This window comes from Choristoneura fumiferana, chromosome 21, assembly GCF_025370935.1.
Source record: "Choristoneura fumiferana chromosome 21, NRCan_CFum_1, whole genome shotgun sequence".
Lineage (NCBI taxonomy): Eukaryota > Metazoa > Arthropoda > Insecta > Lepidoptera > Tortricidae > Choristoneura > Choristoneura fumiferana.
Window position 1 is genome coordinate 4911245 of NC_133492.1, and position 22600 is coordinate 4933844.

The 22600-nt window shown below is 38.4% G+C and overlaps 1 protein-coding gene and 1 long non-coding RNA gene across 2 annotated transcripts in view; one reads left to right on the forward strand and one right to left on the reverse strand.

The window, feature by feature from the left end:
* LOC141439885 (uncharacterized) overlaps positions 1-22600 on the forward strand; it is a 158042-nt gene that overhangs the window by 56990 nt on the left and 78452 nt on the right. The gene's annotated exons all lie outside the window — the stretch shown is intronic.
* On the reverse strand, positions 20047-22344 carry LOC141439628 (proteasome subunit beta type-3-like). Its single transcript, XM_074103942.1, has 5 exons — positions 22243-22344; positions 21774-21979; positions 21187-21355; positions 20598-20726; positions 20047-20205 (listed from the first exon to the last, which is right to left on the reverse strand). Exons 1-5 carry the CDS (start codon positions 22243-22245, stop codon positions 20095-20097), a joined length of 618 nt encoding a protein of 205 aa, XP_073960043.1. The 5' UTR covers positions 22246-22344; the 3' UTR covers positions 20047-20094.

A 22600-nucleotide genomic window follows, 5' to 3' on the forward strand; every position in this document is an offset into this window, starting at 1 on the left:
GATAAACTTTCTCTAATCCGACGTCCATTGTTTAGTGACGCCTGGTGCCGGCGTACTCGGCGTAATCACGGTTCTACGATGAAGCGTAATATTAAAATTGAGTTAAATAGACATTACGCCTTTCCCGTCGGATTGAATGTAGAAATTACGCTGGCGTCCTCGTATAACGAACTAAAAGCGTACCGTATAAAGCACGTTTTATTTGTGAATCCCTGCAATATGCAATTTCCGGGATGAAAACTATCCTTATGTATAAAGAAGTCAAACTGTTTGTATACTGAATTTAATCTAAATCGGTTCAGCGGTTTTTACATGATGAGGTAACAAACAAACAGACTTACAAACTGTCGTATTTATAGTATTAGTGGGTTTTTTTTTTATTCGACTGGATGGCAAACGAGCAAGTGGGTCTCCTGATGGTATGAGATCACCCACCGCCTAAATATCTGCAACACCAGGGGGTATTTAATTGCAGACGCGTTGCCAACCTAGAGCCTAAGATGGGACCTCACGTGCCAGTAATTCACCGGCTGTCTTATTCTCCACGCCGAAACACAACAGTGCAAGCACTGCTGCTTCACGGCAGGATTAGCGAGCAAGATGGTGGTAGCAATCCGGGCGGACCTTGCACAAGGTCCTACCACCTGCAAAACAATACAATACAATTCAATTCAAATATTTATTTCTGACGTCCATAAAATGGTTAATAATACATTAGAAACATTAAGGGCTGTTTCACCACCAATTGATTAGTGTTAACTGATGGTTAAATGTGATGCCGTCTCCGTCTATTTAACAACAAATAGAGACGGCATCACATCCGTCAGTTAACACTAATCAATGGGTGGTGAATCAGCCCCTAAATCTTATAAAAGTAGAGGTTAGTACAGATCAAAAAAGACATTAAAACATAGTTTGTAATTGACAATTTGTGTGTATCTATATATAGCATTTCACGCTAAGAAAGCAAGTTAGTTCCGAAGAAAATATTTTTTTTCTCTGGATGATTGCATAGTTTCTTGATTAGTTAAATAATTTGCAATGCAAGTGATAGCTAGTAACCAATAAATACAAATTTTCAATGCACTTTCACAAAACAAAATATTTTAAAACCCAAAATGGTTAGATAACTGTCAAACAACGGTAACTCCACAAACACAATTAAATAAACAAGAAACTTCAACAGTTTATAAATCATCGACCATTCTTTCCCCAAATAAAGTACCCAAATCAATCACCGAATTCAACTTCGATCACATTGGCGTTCTAAATAAATTTAAAACGGTGTTCAGGCATTATCCGGGATTCTCGGCTCGACACGATTATTCATTAGAGCGGTATTTAGTGGTAAGGGTAATGGGAAAAACGGTGTTGTTTAAAAATTTAAAACCACCACCAGCCTCTTGGGGAGATTGAGCAGCTGATTTGGAAACGGAGGTTGTACTGCTCGATGAAAGACGATTACTCGATACATGTTTGGTGTAATTTTCAGTTCGTAACGTCATTGAAATATTATTGTATGAATTTAATTTCAATCATTGAAGAGTTCCGTCCTGCAGAGACAATCCCGGCTGTATCACCAGAATTTCACTGCCAGATTATGGTAATATCACCGAACTTACTAAAATGTGCTAAATATCAGGGGGCCTACCACGCTCTCTAAACTGAACTGCATCGCTATTTCGTACCACGACGTTACTTTTGCGATTCAGTTCAAGCACGGTTCAGCGACAGCGACACAGACATTTTCATTCACTCACTTCAAGCGGTTTTCGTACCATGACGCTTAACTTGAGTGGGAATTGAATCGCTTCAGTGTCAAACTTAATACTTGGAATATTTTTAATTATTCAAGAACTTTTTAACTTTTATTCAAGTTTTATAACTTTTTATAGGTACCTACTCACGACACTGTGCTTCTTAACTCCTCATTGATAAACTAATTTTTCAGTGAGAAAAGAGACTCATGGATTAGTGACAGCGTTAACATTTATTTGTAATCAACACAACGGTTGCTAAGAACACGGAATGACATAGAGTTATGGTTTTCCAAAATAAAGAAGTTTTAGTATACAATATTTGGTTTGCATATAGCGGCATCCCTTTCGCAACTTAGCGTTTCAGTTTCGGTCCAGAGACAATATCGGCCTTTCATTCACTTGTAAACCATTGAGACTCAGCTCTGAGAAATAAACGTCGTGGTACCAATTTCGACGATTTAGTTTAGGTGCCTAAATTGAACTGCTCTGCGTTTGGATCGTTTATCATGGTAGGCCCCCAGCTCAATCGAATGCCAGGCCGAAAAATGGATAGCAAAATTATGAAATCGTAACTTAACCGAAGTACCTACCTAAGTATATGTACAGTCACCAGCATTAATATCTACCACAGCCGAGCGTGCAAAAATATCTGACACGTCCTTCCGGCCCTAGAAATTTAGTCGTATCAGATATTTAATGCACGCTTTTTGTGTCAGATATTGGTGTTGGTGAGTACATGTTGCAAGTTTTAAGGGGCTACCGAGCTTTTCATCGATTATTGACAAGTTTTGAATCGTATGTCCTTTTTTTGCACTACAAATAGAATTATAAGTCAAACGCTTATCGGCTCTCCAATCTTTTATCTCCATTTTTGACTACCGGATTTGGAAAAAAATGAATACTCAATTTTGTATGAAAAAAACTTATTTCTTATCTCTATTGACGTGAAAGATCTAACATATATCATACGAAACCTGCCTATTTGGGTTCGTCTTTGACGTCTCTAAAAACTGGTCGAGGATTTTCATTTGAAACTAATTAACACAAAAGTTATGGCCAGAAAACCAGTTTTTTGGCCTAAAATTGTTCAACTTTGATGCCAAACATCTCAAAAAAATGAACTTTTAAGTAAATATTGGATACTATGTTGCTTAAAGACGTTGTTGTTTATATAATAAGCTACAAAATCATAAGAAAACTAAGGAATTCACATCGAAGGTCATTGGGCATGGATCCCTTATGTAAAACTTGTAGAATGCGTTTTTACTGGAGATGGGTGAGGATGCGTTCCGAAGAATGTGTTTCTCGTGAACACGCTCCGCTCAGTTTCCACTAGAGTTGTGCTGTGCGAGGATAGTTAAATGTAGTGATTCTATTGATTATTGACCTACGCATTCCTCGCAACACATCCTTGTACATCTGTGGTTGTAACGCAGTCATAAATGCAATGTATGTAGATTATGTTAACATTAGATTATTTTGAATGAACACATGCCAATTACTACTCCAAAGTCGAGTCTAGACGTGCAAGAAAAATCGTGCAAGTTGCATTACATTGCGGCGCTCGATTGACCACAACAAACTCGTTGGCTTTACGGCCTCGCAATGTAATGCAACTTGCATAATTTTCTTTGCAAGTCTAAACTCGGCTTATCAATAAAACCAGCAAGCAATTAAATATGAATTTAATGCTTCTTAATTTTTAAAGAATTTAAACTAAAATAAATAGTGAACAAATATGACATGACATGCAGACACACTTCCTAACTCAATATATTAACAAAATTGGGTCAATTTTTTCAAAAAGAAGCCCTTACAACTTTACCCCAACATCGACTCGTCAAAGGGAATTTATCAGATGTTTTTGTTATTTCACTCCTCCAGACGCGAAGCTTACAAAAACTCGGATAAAAACACATCGAGGCTGCTTAGCATATCAAAGACTTCGGAGGCACGTAGGCGCAGGGTTACCTCAGAACAAAACTAGGACACGAGTCCGCAGAAAAATCGGATCTTCTACCTTGATCAGTTCATGTGATTCTGCGTAGAACTAAATTGCAGTTAGAATTTGTCGCACCTATCCCACTATAATATTAGACGTGTGAAAGTTTGTATAGGTAGTTTCACCAGAGTTGAGGTCATGCACACAACTACATGTGTAATGCGAGCATAAATTTGACTTTTACTCATTAATTCCATTTATTCTCGTTTTGTGTAATCAGTTCTTTTTGTAGCTGTGTGTGTAATAAAGTTATTATTCACTTTAACTTTGGTGGAACCAGCTATAAGTCCTTTTATTTCTTTTTTATCTGTTTGTTTGTTACCATTTGACATCCAAACCGCTCAATCGATTTAGATGAATTTCGGTATAGATAGTTTACGTAATACGTAATTTAATGATTACGTAATTAAAAGTTCCCGATACCAACGCCTGCAATTAATAATGAGGAGCAAAGTGGAAGGAAAGAGGCGTGCTGTAAGAAGAGGGAAGTCCTGGCTTCACAACATACGCGAATGGACTGGAATTAGCCAGCGTTGAAGAGCTATTTCGCTTGGCTAGAGACCGGAAACAGTTCGCAGAGCTGACGGCAGAGCTCCAGAAATGGAGAGCCATAAGAAGAAGAAGAAGATAGAAAATTTGAGTTCCGGGGAAGGACATAATATGATAGTTTTTATCCCGGAAAATTGCATTGTTACCGTGGAATAGCGCTAAACGAATTCTACATGGACGGAGTCGCGGGCAACAGCTAGATAAAATAAATTTGATGAAGGCAGGTTTCACATAAGAACTAGTTAAGATAAATATAATCGGTTACTTTTCCAGTATAGAGAATCAATGATGTTTTTATTGCTTATTGCATACAATTGGATAATTTCCTGGGTGAAACAAATGTTGTAGGTTTTCTATTTAATCCGTCAGTAAGATCAGAAAATATTTAACAAGTGTTTCATCATCATCATCATCTTAGCCGTAGGATGTCCACTGTTGAACAGAGGCCCCATAGACCTCCAGTTGCCTCGATTGGAAGCACCTCACTGTGAACCCGCGATTTTAACCAGAGCATCCGTCCATTTCGTTGGTGGACGTCCTACGATGCGCTTGCCGATCCGCCTTCACTCGAAAACCTTTTCGACCCCAACGACCATCTGTTCTCTGTACATTTTGCCCATTGCCACTTCAACGAGCTAATTCGCGGTCGGTGACCCATGTTCTTCTACGTATCTCCTCATTTCTGATTTCTGTACACGTGTTTGCTCTCGCTCGTTAAACTCAATACAAACTTTCAAATCAACACACACGTCTTATTGACGTCTTACTAAATACAAACTATAATCAACGTTCAGCCACTCCAAGGGTTATGTGGTCTACCAATTTTTAAACAAGTTACTATCAAATGAATATGTCGCTAAAGTCGAACTTTCAAGTTGACAGACACGTCTATTGGCATTATTGTGTTGTGACATGCAAATGATTATCAACCTTAGGGTGGTAGACCACATATTTGGCTGATGGTACATACACCACATTTTTAGCTGATGGTTCATGCCTCTCCCCAACAATGGCAGCCCTAACAAATTCTCAGGTTTAGATTTAGACATCCCGCCTCCATGCAGCAGCACGTCAGCTTTCCAATTTAAAAGTTCACGCTAAACTGAACTATCAAGGGGTATGCAGGGTAGGTAATACGTCTGGAAACTTGTTTAGGTCAGGGTAGTTTAGATTCGTTTTAAAATGAGAGGAATATAAATCCACTAATAAAATAATCCTCCTTTATAATAGACTGGAGATGCGAATCTTTATCCTGTCTACTGTCTATGCTTATTTAACTTGCACTATTTATCTGTAATCTTGTAACTTAGTACTATAAGTTTTTTTGAATGTTTCTGCTAAAAGTTCATTTCGCGTTTTACAAATAAAATAATTTTTTTTCCTATTTTTAAAGAAAATGTATTGTTATTATACTTGTTACAGTAATAATAATAATTTATTTATTTATCAGACAACATAGATCCATTCATTTGTTAGTACATACACACTTAAAAACTAAGTTAGACATGTTTAAAATTAAATTGAAAAATAAAAATTAATATCAAATGTCAAATATATAAAACCTTAAAATTACAATTACAGGTCAGACTTGACGTCCAAAAGAAATACATTTCCAAAAATTTGTCACCAGGCATTTTTGACAACATGTGTTTTGGTCCAATGGTGCAATATCGGACAAGATACATCCTCCGATATTGCACATAGAAGGCTGTTACTGCTGCCCCTCATCCTATCCATGGCTGATGATATTCGTTTGCGTATCACGGCTCCAAAACTATCAGTACGCGCCTCCGCAAACATGCCGGATGCACTGCAGAACGGGGGCAGCCGCAACAGCATCCTGAAGGTGTTGTTATATTGGACCTTTAGAGCATTGAATGACTTTTGTGCGAAGCGAACCCACAAGCTGCAGGTGTAGAAAGTCTGGCAGTAGGCCTTAAAAAGAGTTACTTTGACCTCATTTGTACACCGAGCAAACCTGCGGGCCAGCATATTGCACCTGACAGTCAACGCTCTGCGCTCTCGATCCATGTCCATGTCATCAGTAAGTGCATCGGTGACCCAGTGACCCAGATACTTAAACTTTTTGACCTGTTTGAGTGGAGCGCCGTTAAGTACGATAGATGGAACAGTCTCATACGTTTTCACGCCTGCCTTGAAAAGCAACAACTCACTCTTCTTTGTATTGTATCTAAGTCCATGGCCCACCGCATACCGCTCACAGATTCTGATTAGCTTCCTTAGACCACTAATCGAGGGACTCAGCAACACCATATCATCCGCATAGCTGATATTATTGATGACATGGCCACCGACTGAACATCCAACCGCTGCACTGCTGAGCTCCTCAATAAGGCCATTTATGTACAGATTGAATAACTTGGGAGAAGTCAACCCTCCCTGTCTCACGCCGTTATTCAGCCTGTACACAGCAGAGAAGCTACTCCCCCATCTCACAATGTTCGTCTGGTTCCCATACCAATACTTTAAAAGCAAGAGATTTTCTGCTGGCAAAGTGGTTTCTAAACGTATTTTCCTCCATAGTACGTCATAGGATACCATATCGAACGCTTTGGAGAGGTCCAAGAAACAAGCATATACGGGTGTCTGTCTGTCAGTGTAGTAACGGATGGTATGCTTGAGACAATAAATCGCAGATTCGGTAGACAGTCCATGATTGAAACCAAACTGAGCATCATGAAGTTTCATATTGCAACATAATCGCTTATCAAGCATACCATCCAACACTTTAGCCGTTATTGTGGCTAACGAAATGGGTCTATAGTTTTCTTTATCCGACACATCTCCAGTCTTGTTTTTGATTATCGGTACTACTACAGTTTTCATCAGCATTTCAGGCAAGTATGAATGTGCAATGCAAAAATTAAAAAGAAGCGATAATACTCTCGGGAGGTGTACGCCTCCATTCTGGAAATGCTCCACACTGAGGCCGTCATGTCCAGGCGACTTGCCACGAGTCATGTTCCTAATAATTTCGGTAATCTCCTTAACAGTAACGCGTTCGAATGAGTCACCAGGACCGACCCCAGCGGAGAGCACCCCCGCGGAGGGCCCGAGAGGAGATTGGACCTGGAAATGCTTCATGAATAGATCTGCTATTTGAGTAGGCTCACTGACACCATTGACGCTCACAGGAATGCCAGGTTTAGAATTCAGGCTGTTTGTTGCTTTCCAAAAGTGGGAAAAATTCTTACTAGCGTGATGAGAAGCTATGATATTCATTCTAATTTGGTCTTGATTATTTTGACACCACTTTAGTTTAGCCTTAAACAAACTTCTAGACTCACACATACTTACAAAACAGGCTCCCTGTCTAGGTCGCCCCTGCAAACACCATAACCGAAAATGCAATTGGGCCTCCCTGTGAGCATCCCTGACATGCTTATTCCAACCGACAATACATTTACGCTTCCTGTGAACAACATTGCCTGCCTTACTTGCAATTGACGCATTGATTAAACTATCAACAATGTTATTATACAATACATCTATGATGCGCTTGTGACTGTCATTAAAACATATTTTATCCGCACAGCATCGTAACTCAGAGGGGAAGTCAATATCTCTGAGCAATGCATTGCACAATTTCGTATATTTATCTATTTGCACTGGATCCCTTTCCCCCCAGATTACACTGGTATTATTATTATTACTAGCACTAACATCAGACTTCCACTTAGATTTTATTTCATCAAAATTACAATCTATTTCCAACGGAAAATGATCAGACCATGTCACATTATACAATACTCTTATACCTAAAATAGTTTTTTTTGCCGCCTCGGTCACGATACAATGATCTAGCCAACTCCGCGATCCATGCATATCACTTATATAAGTGTATGTATCCGAGTCACAGCCTAACAAGTCTAAGTCTGCACACGACCAACACTGATCTGCACAGAAATTTACCAGCTCGGTACCGAACAATTCACCCGGGTGGGCATTAAAATCCCCTAGCATATACACCGATTCTACTCCACTATTTTCTATAACTGCACTCAACTCACTCATGCAGTCAGTAAATTCACTTAGATTGCTACTCGCATTAGTAGGCATGTAAACACTCGCCACGAGAATGACACGATCGGCCAGAGTTATTTTGACGGCCGCGAGACGCACACTACTGCAAGATATCACCGTTACGTTAGGGAAAATAGACTTCCTCCACAAAATCGCTACGCCTCCGTACGGTCTCCCACGAAGGATCTCCGCCGATGTGTCGACTGCAGACTTGCCAGTAAAACCAAACTCAGTGTCAATGTCGCCTAGCATCGATATATTATGTGGTAAAAGCCAAGTCTCTTGAAGCGCTATCAAATCAGCTGTTTGACACAACTTACGAATGCAATCAATCGAACGTATAGCTGATCTACAATTAAAACTGACTAGCTTACATATACAATTGCTGTTATTCGACATTGTTGGTTGAGTTGTCCTTTCCATCCAATTCTTTTCTCGCCTGATCATAATTTTTTATGTAAACAAAACGACGGTATGTTACTCCCTCAGGCCATAGTCCGTCATTCAAGAATATCTGCAACTTGGTGTGTGGTACAAATACTTTATATGCGTTATAATTTCTTTTCCTTAACGTATTTATTTTCTTAAGAGAAATATTTATACCAGTTTTATGTGCGATGTAGTTAATAATATCTTGCTCTGACGTCAGTTTATCGACATTGTTTATGAATAAGGGAATTTTAATATCAGCTGATTTAAACTTGACATCAGATGAAACTACCGCTTTTCCCGTTAATCCAATGAATCTATTTGCGGTCCTTTTCTTTCTCTTCTGTACCTCTTCAAAGTCATTAAGTTCATTTTCATGAACTGTATTCTCGCTGCTCCCTCGCGCCGAACTATCCGCTACCTCCTTTGGCTTGGACCCGACCACAAAAGCGAACGTAGTACATTTAGCTGCGTTGAATGACTCATTATTCGAAACTTGTTTTTCGGAGTGCATCTGTTGTTCTGTACCTTCTGGGCTAGTTGTTATGAGCGGGATGTCAGTATGTGTGTCTGCATGTATCAACTTGCAGATCGCGCCAGATTCAGACTCACGAACAGGTGAGACGTTGCCGTCTTCGCGCTCATTAATGTGTACGAGCGAGACAGCACTCCCGTTCAACACATCTGATTTCTCATTGTTTCGAACGAGGGTAGGTGACAAAATATTATCTTCATTTTGGAAATATGAGTTTGTAACGATTTCAGATGATATATTACTAGACTCAGGAGGCACTTGGTGAAGACCCATCGGTCCACTATTATTCATATAGCTGTCAAATATTTGAGCACCTCTTTTACTATTAACAAAACCGTAATTATTTACTATCGAAGCCCGTTTCATGTTCACTAAATCTGTTCGCAACTCGTCAATAGAATCCTTTGTGACATATGTATTCTTAATGCTGTCGATCTCCTTTTGCAGTAAAAGAATATCTTTTAATAACCGGGTAACGTCCACATGATCCCATGTCACTGGCGGTAATCTACATAAGTCTCTAGCTACGAAAATCGGCAGTTCTTCGGGATCGACTGTCTTTATCAAACAAATTATATCATCCAGATCACGCTGATTTTTTCCTTCTTTTCTACGGATCTTCCGTTTTGAAGTGGGTACCGAATCAAATAGCATCTTTTTTGCTCCCGAGATCTCCTCAGTTGAAAAGGCCGTCGCACAGATTTGTACGATGTTCAGTTCGTTCATCACATCACATTTATTTTGCACAAAAGCAAGGAGTTCATTTATAACCACGTTACAGTTACTACACTTTACTAAATTGGAAGCCATCGTACGATATTATTCACACGATCAGAAAAACACGTCCGCACACAATTGCATCGGACAGCTGACCAAAAACCCAAACCAAAAAATATAATATAAATGTATCTCTAAACATTTGCACACTATTCAAACTAAGAGGATTATATGTTATTATAATTAGTCCATCAGTTCGATTGTGGTAATATATAGGAGAAGTATATGATGGGCTCTTTATAACGTATTTTCAGGTGCGCCCAAAAAGGAGATTTATTTCGTGGCCCTCATCGATGTGCTGACGCATTATGGTGTTAAAAAACAGGTAAATAAACGTTTTATGTTTTTCTTAGAATGGCAATTGGTTTTAGTTAATAGACATATTTGTCGATTTTATTAGCGTGCATTAGGGTGCATATCTAGTCTCATAAAAGTGATAACTTTCTTCCCGCCGTAACCGTAAATTTTTCAGAAGTTTTAGATTGGTCGTTCTATATATATATGGGATACCTCAAGTGCCAGTAATTTCACCGGCTGTCTTACTCTCCACGCCGAAACACAACAGTGCAAGCACTGCTGCTTCACGGCAGGATTAGCGAGCAAGATGGTGGTTGCAATCCGGGCGGACCTTGCACAAGGTCCTACCACCTGCAAAAGATATAGAACTCTAAAAAGAGTTGTGATAAGGAATTACTTTATGACTTTTAACAATGGGGCTTTCTGTGAAGGGACTACTTGGCGATAGTACCGTGTGAGGTCCGTTTGACAACTTTGACATTTCAAAGTCAAAGTCAAAAGTTATTTGTATCACAAGGCAGCAAAATGGTGTATTTACGGCAAGGGAATCCAGAATGCAGTGAAGGATTCTACAATAAATTAAATAAATAAAATAGAATCAATAAATTAGAATCTTAAGCGTAATGAGAGATTTAAGTGTTAACGCCCAAGATGAAAATAATTTTGCTCCCGAGTGACTCGTACAACTTTTCACACCGAGTATGACGAAAATTGAAATAAAACAATTTTTAATATCATTAAAGAGCGATATTTCGCCGGTCAAGAAACCCTCATTACGCGAGCCGATACGTACCTACCCGCGATTGACCCTATCGTGGTCTTATAGTTAGTGCCATGAGAGTTGAAGTGAAACACACACAGCTACAAAAAGAACTGATTGCACAAAACGTGAATGAATGAAATTAATGAGTAAATTTCAAAATCCTACTGTCCTTACAAAATGTTCTTATGTGCGTGACTTCAACTCTCGTCAGAGGCGTCTTTACCTTTAGTGCAGGGTGTGCGTTGCACACGGGCGCAGCGGTGTTGGGGGCGCCGGCCTTGGACCTTGTCACACTTTGTACCTATTCCAATTTGACCGCGCTCTTCCTAGATGGCGGTAAAGTAATAATTGCACACGGGCGCTACATGGGCTAAAGACGCCGCTGACTCTCGGGGCACTAGCTATATTAAAATGCTATTAACGTTTTCAGGCGGCGAAAGCAGCGAAAACCGTCAAATACGGTAGCAACGTGGACGGCATATCCACGTGTGACCCCGAGCAGTACGGCAAGCGGTTCATAGAGTTCGTCGCCAAAGCCATCGAGGGCAACTAGACGCCCGGCGTGATGCTTCTTTTAGTACCTTACTTACGTTCCAACACTCTGACTTAAAAACCGCAATGTACGCTAAGGGGCTGATTATTTGTATCAATTGTACTTTAGTATGAAATACAATACATACTATGAATGTAGCGTAAAGCCTTGTTTAGATTTGCAAGAAAAATTGTACTAGTTACATTACATTGCGAGGCCACGAAGCGAACGTGTTTGTAGTGGACAATCCAGCGCCGCAATGTAATGCAACTTGCACGATCCTTCTTAAAAGTCTTAACCTTGGCTTTAGGCAAAAAGGTAATTTGTACCCACTTTGACTTTGATTCACTATCGAAGTGCGGATTTTTTTACTTTCTGTGTATTTTGTATTTATTTTTAAGATTTCTCGTTTTAACAAATTTTACCATATACTAAATAACATAACTTCAATTGAATACATTGAACCACATCTTATCTTTTCTGTTTTTTTTTTCAATGTATTTCAGTTACGGTATATCTACAAAAAATAAATTTATGTAATCAGTCCCTCAGTAAGGCCTTAAGAGCGCGTTAACTAAAGCCACAAGAACCGCGTCTAAATTTTATTTCCAATTCAAATCTTGCTCAGCAAAATGTGTAATCAAATTTTAACGTTTCAAAAATGTTTGTCAGTTCCATTTCCATTTTAGTATTTTTATAACTCGAATCAAAGTCAACTTTTTAATACACTGACAATCTGACATTAATATGTCCCTTTCAAACTGGTCTTAAACGACAGAGACAGATATCTATTTAATTTTACTATGGAATTAACAGGGTGACATAGTTAGGATATTTTTAGTTCATAGTACTAAAGGAAGCATCGGACAACTAACGCTAAGTTAAACGAAAGTTAATGCAAAGTTAATTATTACGGTACCCTAATGGTAAAGTTTGATATTCACTTCCATTTTTTAATCACTTATGATCTCGAATAATTTGTTTTCTTAGTCAAACCTTGGTTTTGAGTGAATATGTTATTAATTAACCCTTAATAAGGTAGAGGCGATTTAGCGACCACTTGCATTGAGTTGGAAACTGAACCTTATTTATTTCACAATACGTCACAATTTCCATTGTAATTATTGAAAATACGACTAGCTTTAAAAATATTCTTTGTGAGGTAGTATGCTCCAATAAATGGGGCCTTATTAAGGGTTAACCAGTGAGTCTCATCTACACTTACTATCTCGTGAGATTGAGGTTGCTGGTCAGTTATAAAAAAACGTGATGTTCTTATGTAATTGTACGCTGTGTAGTACTTGTAAAGTCAAGGCTCTACTAAGGAAACAAAAGTCAGAGAGAGGGATGGCATCGGTCTTCTCGCTTCAATCCAACAGTCACTACGAATTGGAATGTTTATTTTTTTTATTGTAAAGACGGACAAGTTTTACATGTCGTCACATCTCCTACATTACACGAATGCTAACTATCTATTTAGAAGTTTAGTACATTGTTACGTATATTGAAATTCAGAATCAGAAGGCACTATCACAGCTCAAAAGTGCAAAAAAATTTCGATCTTCAAATTAGCTCGTGTTTCCAACTCAACATAAATATGTTAATACGTATTAGTGACAATCTGTCGCTTTCACTCTTGAGCTGTTAAAAGAGGACGGATGCTATTGCCCGCAATCTCGACAGGTTCGAAGTCAAACACGTAAGACTTCTCTTTTTATATTCTACACTTACACGACCCGACGCTATCCCCGAAGGAGGTTAATGACCGTAACCACAGTATAAATTCAGTAAGTGATCTACTAAAACCACAGACCTTATATCGAGACAGACGAAAAGAGCGCTTCAAACTGTATGAGAACCTAGCGTGACGAATTTTTCGTACCTACGATGACGTCAGGAGCGAGATTTAGTGATGGGAAATCAAGACCGCACGGTACCGATACAAAGGCGCGCGGAACCGATGCAAAGGCGTGCCGCCGCGACTGGAGCTGCGGCTTTTTCAAAGCGTTTCGCGCATTTAGGTCGGACAAAATTTGACCGTGGATCAAACTTTTTACACGCAAGGGTGGGTAGGTCTATCTCGATATAAGGTCTGTGACTAAAACGCATCGGATCCAGTCACTGCAAATTGCCTCGAGAACTGAGAACGTGCCTGGACGTGTGAAAACGCTGTGCATTGTTTGTAGATTAGCTACTGGGTTTAAACTGTGCTATAAAGTTAGCAATACGTTACACGATCAACTGGCCTTAGCACATATTGCAATAATATTTCGTGTGACTCGTTATTAGCTTTTATAATGTTCCGCTATCGCGTAGTTTAGAACTGACAAATTATTAAAGTATATTGTTAAAAAAAATATCATTGGAGTTGAAATTAGTAATGTTCTCGTGTTGAAATTGGCTGAGTAAATTTTTAATCTCAAATTTGAATAGGTAAGGTTTTGTATGGCCGCCTGGCCGTTGATTTGTGAAGGGCTGGGTCAGTTTACGCGGTTAAGGGGCTGTTTCACCATCCATTGATTAGTGTTAACTGGCGGTTAGGTGTGATGCCGTCTCTATTTGTTTTGTTCGAATAGACGGAGACGGCATCACATTTAACCGTCAGTTAACACTAATCAATGGATGGTGAAACAGCCCCTAAGTGACTTGCAAGTTACACTAATTGGTAAGTGACAAGACAAAAGCTTGTTGCGACATAAAGATTAAACGCGGGGCTCGAATACCTCTGATCCAAATGATTCTGGCCAGCGACACGTGGCCAAATGGAATGGCATCAAATAAAAAAAATGGATTGGCGACACATTTCACAGATAAAAAATATCTGTGTCAAATAAATAGGTTACAGGGGCACACATCCGCGCAAACATTCGTACATTGCACAAATAAAATGAAAATGAACGAAAAGAAAAAAATCAAGTTTGCAACGATTACTGCCAAAGCAAATTAAAGTTTAATCGATGTTCAAAGTGCGTCAAAGAATGAATGAAAATTTCCGAGAGTGATGTGGGTTAAGGGTCAGTAGGGAACTTTCTTGACGTATTTCTTGGGAAAATAATGTGGTGGTTCCCCTTGCTTTCCACACGACCTGTGTCGTCGACTATCGACATATCATACAGAATCATTACATCATCATTCGCCATCAGTATTTCGGAGCGGTCAAGGTGAAAAATATCTAAAAATGAACTCTAGTACATTAATAATAAGGTGCATGTGCCGATATTTTTGATCACCTTGGCCGGTCCGAAATATCTGATGGCAACTGTACGCAAACTGACCCGCTCTATTAGTCGGTATTAAATGTCTGAGCGGATAGTGTCCATGTAATGTGAATTTCTCTTGGTTTACTTTTGTCATGGTATATGGTGATATAAGGACGCTGTTTTGCAATACTGAGTCAACCCACTGTCATTTTGCAATACAATGTCAACTGTTAAAATTATTTTTCACTTCTCATGCTTTTAAAGTTCGTGTTTATGCTGGATCTAGGCGACATAAAATTACTTTTTATGCTCTCGTGCATGAAGTAAAATCTTCGTCTAAGACCAAGGAAATCAGTTGTTAACAGCCAGAAACAAAAAATGTTTTATATATTTTTATAATCATTTTTAATTTGTATAAAAGTAAAAATAAATCAATATAACTAAATATTTATAATTACTTTAACATTGTATGAAAAATAAAAGGTACCTAGTAAGTGAACAATAGTTTCCACTTTTGTTATTTCATCTCCTCGCATTCGAAGTGAAAAGCAGAGTGTTAAACTAGAGCATTAAACCCATTTCCCCCTCGACGTGTCTATCCACCCTCGCCGTACCGGCTCGGGTGGCTATATGAACGCCTCGGGTAAAATGGCTCGTTTTATGCTCTTGTTGTACAATCTACTATTCTAAGGGTTGAAATTGTATTGCAGAGTTAATCAGGGTTGACACACTATTACATAACAGCGTCTAGAAGAATATAAATTTAACTGAACACCTACAGGGGTCTTCATTATCCAGAAAGAAATGAAAAAAAAAACAAGACGGGTAATTTAATTCTTGTACCTATATCTAAAAATAACTATAAATTCAATTTTAAAAATAAACAGAATACGGCAAATTTAGGACTTGTCAAATACCGTATTGTATTTTGTTAACCCGTCGCGCGACCAACGACTTTTTTGGGTAATTTTAGACTAGTAACCTATGTTAAAGGGTGACGGAAACTAGTAACAAAAATTGAATAATCACGAGTACTTAGATACGCGCCACTGTGGCGCAATGTGTGTATTCATTGGATTTCAGCAGATTTTTTGATTCCTCACATTTACTGAACATTATCCGCTCCGATATTAACTGTATTTTGTAATATTGATATTAAGAATGTAAAAAATTGTAACGAAACATATTAACCGACTAATATCTGGATTTGAAAGTTTTGCTAAGCAAAATAAAATTAACGTATGTCACTTTGTCAATAATTAGATCGCTTAGTTTCTGTCTAGCGTAGTATTTAATATTATGGTGTAAGTTTTTGTTATTTATTATTCTAAATACTTGGATTGTTATGGAAAATTGTGATTTATTCCGAATAATGATCACGTCTTTTTATATTATGAATTGACTATGTATACTGAGACATACCATCGAAATAGATAACCTTTCTGTCTGAGGTCTGTAGGCCTGAATTATTACAAATAGGTTATTGCCTTATTGGACACCATCAGTCAATTACCACACGTCTAAAAATCTGTCAAAAAACTATTTCCTCTATTGATTTCGTATGGTCACTGACGTTGTTAACTCGGCTAACTATTTCAAAGCTAATATAAATCTGATTTCCCTGTAAATTTTAAAATTATGTTTTTTATTACAGCTGGTTTGGAATTTATGATTATCTTTCAACTGCCCTATTCGGTTTGTTGTATTCTCTTAAAATCCACATTTGGAAATAGCTCCATATGGGTCCCATCGTTAAAATACTCGTGGCGTAAAAAAATATCGTTTCGTTTACAGAGTTCGACGCTAAGGGGCTGTTTCCCCACCCATTGATTAATTTTATTTGACGGTTAAATGTGATGCCGTCTTCGTCAATTCGAACAAAACAAATAGAGACGGCATCACATTTATCCGTCAAATAAATTTAATCAATGGATGGGGTAAGTCTATTTCAATGGTATGTATGTCGTCACTACATTTAAAAATGCTCGCATCTTTATTAATCCTACTAAGTAAAGCGTTAAGCTCCAAATTGTTTGAAGTTCCAAATCCGCATTGGGCCCGCGTGGTACTAGGCCCATACCTCAATCTAAAATGAGGCCCAGCAGTGGCAAGTATAAATAAATAAGTATCCTGGGACAACTGACGCCAAATTATTGCCCTAGTCCCAAATTAAGCAAAGCTTGTACTATGGGTACTAGGCAACGGATAAACATATTTATATAGATAAATACAGGGTTAGTGTAACTAAATACCCCTGTAAAGGTTTTTCATCAAGTCAGTAATCACGCCTTTGACGCTGTATACTGACTGAGCATCTATAAAAAATCGGAATAATATTTACAGTGTACAGTTAAACTAAATCGACCATCTGCTGGAATATTCCGTAATGTTGCCCTCTACAGTCGCTATCACATATGTCGGAGCGGCCAAGGTGACCAAAAATATCGAAAGTTGATCTCTAACGCCTTGGGAATAGAGGGCATGTTGATGAGGATCAAGTAAACTTTCCCAAGTGTGTCTTAATCTTCAGTTTGGTTACTTAATGATTCGAGATGCGGGTTTTTTTAAGCTGTGGCGTTGTCTGTGGCACAGGCCGACGATTCTTCTGCAAATTGTTTTTCACATTTTTTTAACTTTTTACTACTTAACTTCCCATAATTTGTAACGCGTAGTCAGTATTTCTGTTAGGTTAGACCATCAAATTTGTAATGATTTGTTGTCAAATACTTTGTGATAGACGTCGTTTACTTTACACATAATTTTAAATATGATTTAGGTGTGTAACTCACGAGCGGGACGTTACTGTCCCAATTTAATAATTTACAAATTTAATTGTAAATGATTTTTCCTGTTTAGTGATGGAACGATGGTTTTCTGTGAATCAATGATATTAAAAGAGAAAAGATAATCTTTGAACTATACATACAACTTTTTATCTATCTGCTCTGTGAACACCGGAGTATTACCTATTATTGTTGTTTGTGAACATGGCTTGTAACCAGTACCAATAATACCGCTTTAGTACCGGTATTTTCAGTGCTTGTGTGTTCATTTCAATTGACCTTGCCTTGGTTGCGTAGCAGCCAAGTAAAAGGTTGCAGTTTACTGGTATATGGTCCTTCGTAGAGTAAGGTTTGAATCGTTTAATTCGCGATAATCCTTGTGAAAAATGATACATGTAAAAGCCGTAATTTTGTTAGTTAAAATTTATGTTAAACTGAAGGAACTCTAATTTGACGTACATTTATTGATTGGCTGAGCGGCACCCATATCAAATTATTCTAAATGATATCAAACTTGATTTGTAATCTACATCTGTTTATGGATTCAAGGTACAGGTGCTTAAAAATATCTGAACACGCATTTATGCGAAGAACATTACGGTTTTCTATACATATTTTATACCACACAACTCCATGGTTTATGATAGAGACTGTATGTATTGTCAAATTTGTTAGGAGCGCGATATTAAATTACGGGATGTCGTAAAAGCTGGTTTACATACAAAATACTAATGAAAATATTTTCTTATAATATCATTGTTGTGAACGTAGATTCCTGAACAATGCGTTAGTCATGAAATGATGAAAATTGAATGTCATATGTGTTGCCATTGTTTAGGTTGGTAATGTTTTAGTACAGCGTCCGCACCAACCGCTCGCCTCGGCTGAGCCACGACCTATGCGGTTGGTGCGCTCGCTCATAAGTTTTATTTTGTTACGGTGACGGACGCCATGCCGCGAAGGCATATATTTATAAGATAGCTTCTCTACCGTACGATTATCGACATGTAAGCGACACGATTGAAATGTTAATTCTCTAGTCTCTTGTAAAAACAAATGTGTATGAAAAATTAAAAACTTAATTTTTTAATTATTCGGTTTATAAAGTTTCTGCAAAAATCGAGGTTATTTTTTCCTTTCATTCCCTCTTCTAAAAATCTTATAATATACGTCCTTGCAAATAACTAAAATAGTTTAGTCAGTTTTTAGTTCAGTGCCATATATTGTTCTCAAGTAACGCTTGTTTCAATAAATTGCGTGAATAAAGTTATTAAAGCTGAACATTGTTGGCCATGTTGTTGGTCCAACCCAACAAAGATAGATTTAGGGGCATACGCTAGCTGGTGCCGGTGCACGACTGGTGGTCCAGTCGCATAAAAAAAAAATCCGTCGCACACGACACGTGCAGTTAGTGCTGCTCATACTATTCTTCAATAGCAGTCCACCAGCTCCATGTAAACCGCGTCAGCTGGCGTAGGCCCTTGGGGTGAGCTTGATTCACCATGCAGAGGGCCTACTCCGAAGTTCGTATCGTACCGTCCCTCTCGCGTCAGAGGGACCGCACGACACGAACTTCGAGTTTCGTAGTAGCCCTGCAGACTCGAATCAAACTTCTTGCTACTTCTACCATCTGAGGAATACGTTAGTGCCAGTCATTGTCCCAATACTTGCCATCTAATTGTTATTTACTAGCTTTTACCCGCGTGGGATTCGGTTATCGCGCGCTGTTCCCTCGGGAACTGTGCATTTTTCCGGGATAAAAAGTAGCCTATGTCACTTAGTTTATGGGTGTTTGAAACACGGACTAACATACAAACACACTTTCGCATTTATAATATTAGTATGGATTTAGCAATAAGGTGACAGGTAGAGTCATCTAATGAGGGCTATCGTTTTTTGTCTCACTAGATGGCGCACTGTTGCGTGAGGTTTTTAAGTATGGCTTTCAAAGTCTGTTATTACGGGCGTGAAAACAAAGTTTAGATTAAAATCATATTTAATACACCTTAAAACCGTACCATAAAAATATCGAGCATGCCACAGTGTTGCATAGTCCCCGTTTTGTTCGGAAAAAAGGGAGGAAAAAGGTTTCCGAAAGACAAAACTGTCTCAAAACACAGACGTTCATTGCCCCGGAACGCATATTTGCCATAATTAATTTCAGATATTGCAAAATATTCACTAAATTATTCTAATTATAAATAAACCCGCGTAGCTCACCCAAAAACTATGAGATTTGACATTTCGGAGACCTCACGCTACACTAGCGCCTCTAGCGGCGAATTCATACGCGATAGCCCTCATTGGGCATTATCGTGTCGAGCACAAGGACCTTTACCTTATTTTTTTCTATGAAACGAAATAAAACACAAGACGAGATTAATTTTATTTTATTAAAAGCAATGAATACCGAAAGTTCTTAACTAGTCCATCCTCGTCTTGACATGCTTCTCAGTGATCTTATCCTTCTCGATGATGTAAACAACGGCACCCCATCCGGAAATGGCGTCGCGGTCCGCTGCGTTCACTAGTGCCTGAAAGAAAGTAACAATACATAGACATAGGGTTGCCATCACCAAAATTTTCACCTGAAGAAAGACTTTGGCCACTCCAGATCTTATTTCCCAGGCCTTAACATGTTGGCTGCCCACCATAGTTCACCAAGTGTTGCTCTCACGCCCCATACAAATTTAGTGATCCTACTGGTGATGCTTACAGCATTGCCCTATTACTAAGGTCCCATGCCATATAACTCGAAAAACTCGGCAGGCCCATGGTTATGTAAAATTAAAATTGATTGTCTACCTATTTTAGAAGCCCCTCAGTTATTTAGAAATTTATTTTTTGTACGTTATTGCAAGTGTTCTAGTGTTATGTTGGCAATTGCTAAACTTAATCATGTCTGAAGAGTAATTTGCAGTCATACCTGTGAGATAGTTTCGAAAAGCTCATCTGGCTTCAGGTTGGGCTCCCACAGAGCTTCACACATGCCGTAAAGCTGTTCCGCACAGGTACCGGACACAGCAAAGTCTTCTGGCTCATTCGGGCAGCCAATCTGAAACAGAAGGCCATAGCTACATGGTAACTTGTGAAAATGAAAAAAAGATGTTACAGATTTTAGACAAGTTTACTTGTAGATTGACAAGAATCTTATTTAGGAATGACGCAAGGATTAAAATGTGGGCTTATAAGTTGCATTCGTTAAAACTCACACATTGAAATTTTTTATTCCTTCCTCCTTATGCAGATGCCATTTGAAAACATTATACTGACACTACTTTTAGAAAAGCTTGTACTTACCTCAAAATCAATAATTTTCTGAATGAACTTTATATTCATTATGTCAAGGGTCAATTTTGTTGCAATATGTCCTCTCTTGACAATGCAATTTTGACAAATCTAATGATATCTCAGATGTTAAAAATCGCAGCTATTTAGGCTACAGTGACAACCAACAAAATAGACATGCATGCGTTCGAAAACAACGTTAATTGAGTATGAGTTTGCAAACTTACAACATCCATATTGCACACATAAGGTTTTGAGGTGTATGGGTCCAGCCCAGCAATGACGGGCTCGATGAAGTATGGCCCAAATCGCCTCTCATACAAGAGGTTGGACAGCATTGCTGAGAATGTCTTGGGGCTCATCACGCGGTTTTCTTTCAGTTCGTACAAGTTCATTCTGGATAACACAATAAATAATTAAGAGGCAGTTTCACCACCCATTTATTAATTTTATTTGATGGATACATGTGATGCCATCTCTGTCTGTTTGATCAAAACAATCAGAGACGGCATCACATTTATCTGTCAGATAAACTACCACTAGAGAAAGTGTTTCTTTTATACATTAAATTAAATGTTTAATAAAAGTGGCTTTAGGTCACCCACACATCTTGTTGGTAGACATCCTAAGCTACTCTTGATTAGCTATTTGATTTCATTGATGTTAATTATCATAGGTAGAGTGATTGATAATACTCTGAAAACTGGAAAAACATGCAAGCTAAATGCCTCAGAATGGTCCGGTAAAGTGAACTCAGATATTTCAATTGAATTTCGAGTTTTGCGGAAAACTTAGTTGATTAGAATTTGAATACCTGAACTGGAGTCTCTGGAATACAGTCTGTGTGTCAGTGGCGAGGCCTGGCAGGCCGACGTACAACGAGGGTCCCATTCGGTACACTTTTGGAAAGTTTGTGGATACTGTCTGCGCCTGGATACCGAAGCGCTTGTCCGTCGCGATCGCCACGCAATCCTGGCCCTTCATCGCGACCACTGCACCACCGTTGTACGCTAAAATCGACTGGAAACAACGACAAAATATCCATAAAAAAATTGCACTTAGCTTAAATTGCAAGTTAGCAGAGTAATTTTTTTGTAAGAATTAACAAGATGAATTAGGAGTGTAACTGTATAATGTTCGTTATATTAGACTTTATATAGTTTGAAAAATATTTTAAACCAATATTGCACTGTAATGACGCTAACATAACCACAACATGTTAAATATACAAGGGAATGTTTTATTCGTAAGATGATTATGCCGTGAAAATTAGGTTTACTTACCATTTTATGATTTTTCTACACTAATTTCTGCTTTTGTAATAAATTGTTTTGTTCAAACTATGCGAATTACGGGAATCAAAAATGACATATCATTCGGCATTCATACATATCATTAACAGACGACCACAGATAGCAATAAAATAAAATAGGGCTACTACGAATTACGAAACTTGAAACTCGAAGTTCGTGTCGTGCAACCCTCTGATACTTATACTATTTAATACGAGCGCGAAAGGGACGGTACGATACGAACTTCGAGTTTTGTAGTAGCCCTGCAGTGTGATCTATGTTGCGTTTGGTTTCCGCGCTCATTTGTTACGAATAAAACGAAAAATAGGTTCGTATCTTCGCCTGTCTG